The 6,820-nt window shown below is 41.8% G+C and overlaps 1 protein-coding gene and 1 non-coding gene across 2 annotated transcripts; one reads left to right on the top strand and one right to left on the bottom strand.

Moving 5' to 3' along the window:
- The first annotated feature begins 525 nt into the window (after positions 1–525).
- Positions 526–605, top strand: Trnal-uag (transfer RNA leucine (anticodon UAG)). The gene has a single exon. It is a non-coding gene; the product is annotated as a tRNA-Leu (tRNA).
- Positions 606–3,318: 2,713 nt separating this feature from the next.
- LOC135497535 (uncharacterized) lies at positions 3,319–6,664 on the bottom strand. Its single transcript, XM_064787309.1, has 4 exons — positions 6,644–6,664; positions 5,236–5,290; positions 4,717–4,884; positions 3,319–4,199 (listed from the first exon to the last, which is right to left on the bottom strand). Exons 1-4 carry the CDS (start codon positions 6,644–6,646, stop codon positions 3,946–3,948), a joined length of 480 nt encoding a protein of 159 aa, XP_064643379.1. The 5' UTR covers positions 6,647–6,664; the 3' UTR covers positions 3,319–3,945.
- Between the last annotated feature and the right edge of the window lie 156 nt (positions 6,665–6,820).

Raw genomic sequence — 6,820 nt, 5'->3', positions numbered from 1 at the left:
AAGGTGGTTACTCTGGTTACTCTGGTTACTCTAAGGTAATGTACAGTACCAGTAGGTCATACAATGCTGACAGTAGGACTACCTATTAGGAATATGTAATCATCTTGACCCGCAAGGCGCAATGATTTGCGATAAGCTGTGTAGCCCGATTGTGGTGCATCCTCTTTTAAACAGGGCTACAACACGAATTCTCCTTACGCATGGTTGAGGGAGTAAGGATGTATCGAGTGGAATGGCCTGATGACAGGATGATAGTGGTGACGCAAACGCATGAGTCATTAGGAAACGATTGCCCTGACGTCTATATTCTAAACCAATAATCAAACTCCGAAACCGTGAATAGAATATACGGTGCATCTTACAATTAGATCGAATACAGTGAAAAAAGGCAGCTCATGCAATTAAAACGATTATGCCTTTGAACCAATTTTAAACATAGTAAAAGTAACAATATCTTTGTTGTTGGTTCGACGACTGGTGTGTATTAAGTTTTAAATAAACTTTGGTGCCTAGCAGTATGCATCTGGCAGCGTGGCCGAGTGGTCTAAGGCGCTGGTTTTAGGCACCAGTCCGAAAGGGCGTGGGTTCGAATCCCACCGCTGTCAAACATTTTATTTTATTTTAGTCACGTTGTGTCTGAAATCTTCTTCTCGGTAGACTCCCGGGGCAGTCCATTTCGCCACCTGTTCATATTGCTTCATAGGGTAAGAGACGGGCCGGTCCACTGCGTCCGTAGTGTACCTATTAGGGGCAGAAGTCGACAGAAATTGTCCTCTTCGAAAAATTGTCCGGCCTGATGAGGTGGCCAATGAGATGTAGTCTTTCCCCGTTTTTTATAACCCCCAACTTCTGGGCGAGTTTCAAAAAGTGAATTCCGTGCCGAGACTTATTACACTTCAGTTATAAAGCTAGAGAGGCCATAGCTGGCTATACGATCACATGCTAATTAGTGTTAGGTGGTCTTAGATCCCCTGTCCCAATTTACAGTCCACGGAATGAAGTGCCACACCAGAGGGTTAACATGCTAGAGTTATCGGCTAATTGCAAGCGTCGTCTACTTTCCTTGCCGGTTCCGCAACTTTTTGTCTTTTAATATGTTATTACACTGGTGAGCAGCAGAATGCAAAAGATGGTGTAAATTCGTGAACTCAGACAGCCTTCAGGGGACAATACCACCAATGAATATTCATATTCATTTTTTTTTAACTTTAAGAAATTATTTGATGAAAAAATTAATTTTGAATTTTGCTACTTTGGCAATAGGGAAAAGAGTGGAAATATCAATCGTGGTCTTGTCTCTCAGAGCACAAGATCGCTGTCTCATTTCCGGCTGTCTTGGAAAACTTGCTCTCATAAACTTAAATCACCGTTTAAAGAAATTGTCCAAATTTGTGTGATAAATTAGGCTTACAAAGTGCAACTGACTGCATGGACTCGACCGGTTGGTGTTACCCCAATCCTTTTATTTGATGCCTTCAGACCACCACACCGAGGCAAAACTTAACAAGTTTACATATAATTTCAGTTCTTAAGACGCCCTGGAGATGGCGATGCTTACGCCTCTTCCAGCCGGTTATGCCTCCTCCATTTCTAGGCCCGCGGGCAGAAACATTTCTTACTAAAATCCCTCCCGTATCCATGTATCTGGGCCTCCACCTATCCGTCGAACTCGTCCATATCCCTATATCTTCATTCACGTGCGGCAAAGACCCACCATACTCTCGTGATCAGTCCAAAGTAGAATAAGGTATAAGAGGAGACGTTACCCCATCAATCGGAATAATACGATAAAATGAACGATCGCCGCCCAGAACAAGAATATCTGTTTGGAAGACATCGACAAGATCACACATGCTGGAGGTCTTGCTGTAGCCGAAAGCGCTGCAAAGTTTTGATTGGAGGCAGTGGAATCCACATCTCAATAGGTTTCGGACCTCACTGTGAGTCTCTAAAATGACACCTGTGGATGGCTTGGAACTTATGAGGAACTTCGCACCGACCCGTGCCGGATCTAAACAGAAGAACATTTTATTAATGGGACAATATAGGCAGCAGCTAGGCAGGCAAGATAAAGTTACACAGAGTTACCAATAGGGGTCTCTCATATCTCACAGTTCGTCGAAATGATTCACGCTTGTACGAGGAATATATTTAGTACTGAGTCTGACATGACCATGGGCCTTACTGATGATTAGTATACAATTAAAAGATGCACCGATACTGTTTCGGGATAATTGGCCAAAATACGCAACCTTCGAGAAATTGGTTGAAATTTGGGGGATATTTAGGTCATAGCTGGTAAGCGCCAAGCTGCGAGAACGAAGTATCTTTCTCAAGAATGTGAACAATTACTACTTACCGATCTTGATGTAGAGATCTGAGCTGGAGGCACTAAGCGTCCGGAGACAGTTGTGGTCTTTCAAAAGGCACATGGGAAGACGGATGTCGAAGAAGAATGCGACGCATTCCTCCCTTTTGTCGCACATTGCGGCGCACATTTCCAGGGCATACATCTTATTGGAGATATTCGCCAAACCCCGATCTTGAGGGCAGCCTGTTTGTAATTTTTGAGAATAACCTGGCGGTGACGCACCTACAACATAACAACAACACATCCTCTGTATACGGACCCTACGAGATTTTACTGTTGGCTCAAATGCTCTGACCTGTATCGGACAGATGAGTCATTGTGTAATGTCTCAATGTTGGAGATGGCGCATCTCGTTTTGCGATAAAACTCATAAATGTTATCATTATACTGAGTACTTACCATGCTTACCATTTCCTGCGCCAGAACTGAAACATGTAATCAGTATTACAAGTTCAACGCCTCTCCTCATCTTAAGATAATGGGCAAAGCAGAATATTGACAAGATAATTCCTTATGACCCGGATGCAGACTGGTAGAGCAAATGGCAGCCATACAATTAAGGTTACTTTAGTTCCGGTCAGCAACCATCAGCAAAGTCATTACCTTATGTCTTGTCCAATATTGGCTTTACCATTGTATAAATTGTCCAGTATTGGCTTATTGTAATTGAAATTCAGATTGGACATCTCTGACGGTGTCTGTGACAAATCATTCGAGTCACGATTCGTTGGCATTTCCAACACGAGCTTTGCTGGGGATGCCTAACATGGTAAAAATGAGTGTGCGGTTGGTTTATTGGATCAGTCGGACGGAGGTTGGACACACGAAAGACGTGTACTTCGCATGTTTTGGCATCTTGAATGATCAGGTCTCGTCACTTGGTCTACGCAGCCACTTTGTCTAATAAAGATATGACTGGCAGGTGGTTAAACATTAAAACTCTTTAATAATATAGGCCTGCCCTTGGCAATATACTGTACATACACCATTTGCATGGACGAATATCCGCACTTACTGTTATGTATTTCATCATAAGGGCAAGTGTTACATCATCGCAAGAATGTACATAATAACTACAATGAAAGGCAAAACTAAGACTCATCATATGATTATTTGTGGTAATACAATAAGGTTCGGTATGAAATCGACATGGGACCAGTACCTTAACACTTGAATGAGCTTTCAACCTGCCGGCACCTAATCCATAATTGGCATGAAGTCTCTCATTGTACGCTTGCTGCATTACAGGAAGGACGATGAGTCCATTGACTATGTGTTTTGTTTTGGAGGGGTATACTCATGCGATCGTCATATAACATTGTTGATGGTAGACATTTTCCTGGCCGAGTTCAATTGACTACCCTATGCAGCTGGTCAATGGACTCTTCTTATCTGCACTATAACAAGTGTACCATTCAACACAGTGGTGCTGCCTGTTCCAAGACTACTGAAGACAACGACATAGAAAGTAAACTGCCACCAATGACTTGTGATAGGTTGCATGTACGAGAGGAGAATTAGATTTTTATAATGGTTTCCTTTTATAATATGGATTGGTCACTTTTTAGAGAATATTACTCCTTTGTTTCTTCTGGTTTCTCTCCTTTCGTAACAGAGTCATTCGTCTTATCAGGAGTCACGCCCCTCTCTCCATTCGTACCATAGTCACTCTTCTCATCATCAGTCACTTCCTTTAGTTCACTTTCATCTTCTTCAACAGGACCCGTACAAATCCATGTCAATATTTTCTTGGGTATTTTCACCAAGGCGAATAATCCTTCAGTTATACCAGTGAGGCACGGGGCGCAGCAAGGGCAGCAACATTTGACTGAAAAGAAAACGACGAAAAGACATAATATTTCAGCTGTAGCTTTATGGACAAAGTCGTACGTATTCTTGTCACGTAAAGGTTATTGGGTGACATCCGCTCTTGAATTTACTATGACTCAACCCAAAAGCACCAGACTGACTCGTTCACATTGACGAATAGTGCATCTGATTACTCGCAAAACATATTACTTCAAAGCTTGGACTTGAAGATAATGTTTGATATTTGGCTGTTCTGTGCACGTGGCTTGTCCATTACTCCAATACTTGTTGTTTATTTTGTACCATAATTCAATCACCTTTAAATAGGAAGGGATTCAAGTTTAAACAGGCCTTCTATAGAAAAACAATGAGTTGGAAGGAAACTTCAGTTAAGCCACCTCATGTTTTAAGACTGGTCGCAGTCACCTCGCCCGTGCGACTATATACGCTATCCTGGTATGGAACGAACGGACCCGGATGGTGCAGGGTAATATCAAACCTACAGTCGACAAGATGAGAGATTAACATTAACTTACAGGGGCAAAGAACGAGCCAGACGACACAGGCCACGATGACGAGAACGATCAAAATGGGGAAGAGGATGATGAAGGCGATGGCAGACCAGAAACCAACACAAATCTTCCCCATGGTCGTCTGCCGCCATGTTGTCTTCTTGGCGTCATCAGATTCGAGGGCGTCAACTTCTGCAATAGAGGAGGCGTTCACAATGACTGTTTAATAGGCCTATAGTGATGGTACATGACATTTCTTAAGGATTGCAGCTAGTACCGATTCTTTCGTTTTGGCTTTTTAGAGAAATGAGTAAGATAAACGATGCGTTAGCCTACATGTAAGTTTATTGCTTATGGTAGGAGTATCGAAGTCCGTCTGAATAAAACCTATGTAGCCCAAGTGCACAAAATGTAGCTACATTCGATCATCATTGCGGGAAGCTCACCTGATATATCAAGTAGAACGCTTCCTCACCCTAGCTCTGGTCCAGGTGGACGACCAGTTCGCATAGGGAACTAAAAAACAAGGAATTTAGTTCGTACCTTTGATCTCCCTTTTCTCGGCATCCTTTGCATCTTCCATTTTCAGGCCATCTACCTACATTTGAAAAGATGAAAGATTCATTCACCTTTATTAGCCAATCGACCCCCATGAAAACTCTTTCGTGGGAGTCGATGTTATCAAGATTTACCCTGATTACCTTTGAGTTTGATAAGACAGTACAATTGAAATCCAGCCTAGGTGCGAACGGGCTTGTTCAAAGAGAATAGACCGTGTATTGGCATTGTCCTGAATTCTTTTAAACTGTTTTAACTTGGTTAGGGGCATGCAGTAATGGTGTTTTTGCTTGGTTGGTTGACCAGAGCATATTCAATATAGTTATACAACAACCCCTTAATGTCGTGTTTGTTTTGACAGCTTTTTAGAACAATCGTCGTAATTCGATCTGACACCAGCTGCTCAAATTCAAGATTCGATTTGTGAAATAGAGGAAGGTTGAAAGCATTATAACTCAGCCATAGAATGGAAGGCTGAACCTGTACATATTCGCCGTGACAAAAAAAGATTGTAAATCATCAAACTGTTAAACCAAAATAATAAACCAACGCTCATAGGAACACCTTTAATTTCATAAAGCATTACATTAGCGTTGTCTTATATGCACATATAAAACACCAATTTCTTGATTCCTGTGTTTTTGTGACATGTCCTTGGTATGACCGTAAATATACCCATACTGAACTTCCAGCGGTATTGCCTCCATAGCCGCCGCCCATATTGACACCTGTTGTCTGGAAGCTTATGTCAAAACATTGAGGGTCAGTCAAGACGCCGTATACCATTTCAACACCTTTTTGATGCAGGACCTGATGAAATGTCAAATGTCACTGACAGAAAGCAAACCCAAAAGTTCTTTAACAATTCATGTGTACATCTCCTGTACAAGTATGAGATACAGTATACTTGATGTGACTGATCTGTAATGCCCACCTGCTACCTTCCCACCAATGTCAACATTGATATATCCACGTCCGATATCACACGCCCAAGCTGAAATACAACATGGGCTATACATTGTACATAAGAGATCTACATCATTGCACGTACATCAACAAATACTCTACAATCTTATCCCGGAGTCCATCCCGACTAGGTGGTCCCTTGTCCCATTTTTACAATGACAAAAATGATGGTGGATGTAGTGAAGAAATGGCATGAAAGTTCGAGTAAGATCTTGATTAAACATATATGTATATGCATGTAATAATTGATTATTAATAAAAATGTATTCAGAAGACATAAAAGATATAGATCTATAGATGCTGATCTTGGACAAGACGCTCGTACGGCCTAGTCTGGGTGCGCTCATGATGCTGGAAGACTACCCTGCCAGGCAAATGATCAAAGAAGCCAAAAGCGTTTTTTAAGTTCAAAAAGAATCACACCTACCATAGATAGGGCCCGACCTACCGTGAGCCTGTAAGCGTATTGAAACGTTTCAGAGCATCAATTAGTGTGTAAGTTAAGGCTTACTGTTGATACTCAAGTGGGTAAAATGCCTTTTTGATCTAGGAAGCCAGATGTGAGGTGATTTCGAGCTGTGATTAACTTAAACTCAGCCAATTA

Source organism: Lineus longissimus, chromosome 1 (genome assembly GCF_910592395.1).
Source record: "Lineus longissimus chromosome 1, tnLinLong1.2, whole genome shotgun sequence".
Taxonomy (NCBI): domain Eukaryota; kingdom Metazoa; phylum Nemertea; class Pilidiophora; order Heteronemertea; family Lineidae; genus Lineus; species Lineus longissimus.
Note: the sequence above shows the minus strand (reverse complement) of the source record. Positions and strands in the feature narration are given on the sequence as shown.

Bases quoted from the DNA above. Each gene is read 5' to 3' on its own strand.
- LOC135497535 (XM_064787309.1), bottom strand. The intron at 4,885-5,235 runs GTACGAACTAAA...CCTCTATTGCAG, and splicing joins CGAGAAAAGGGAGATCAAAG to AAGTTGACGCCCTCGAATCT. The intron at 4,200-4,716 runs GTAAGTTAATGT...TTTTCTTTTCAG, and splicing joins CTGGCTCGTTCTTTGCCCCT to TCAAATGTTGCTGCCCTTGC.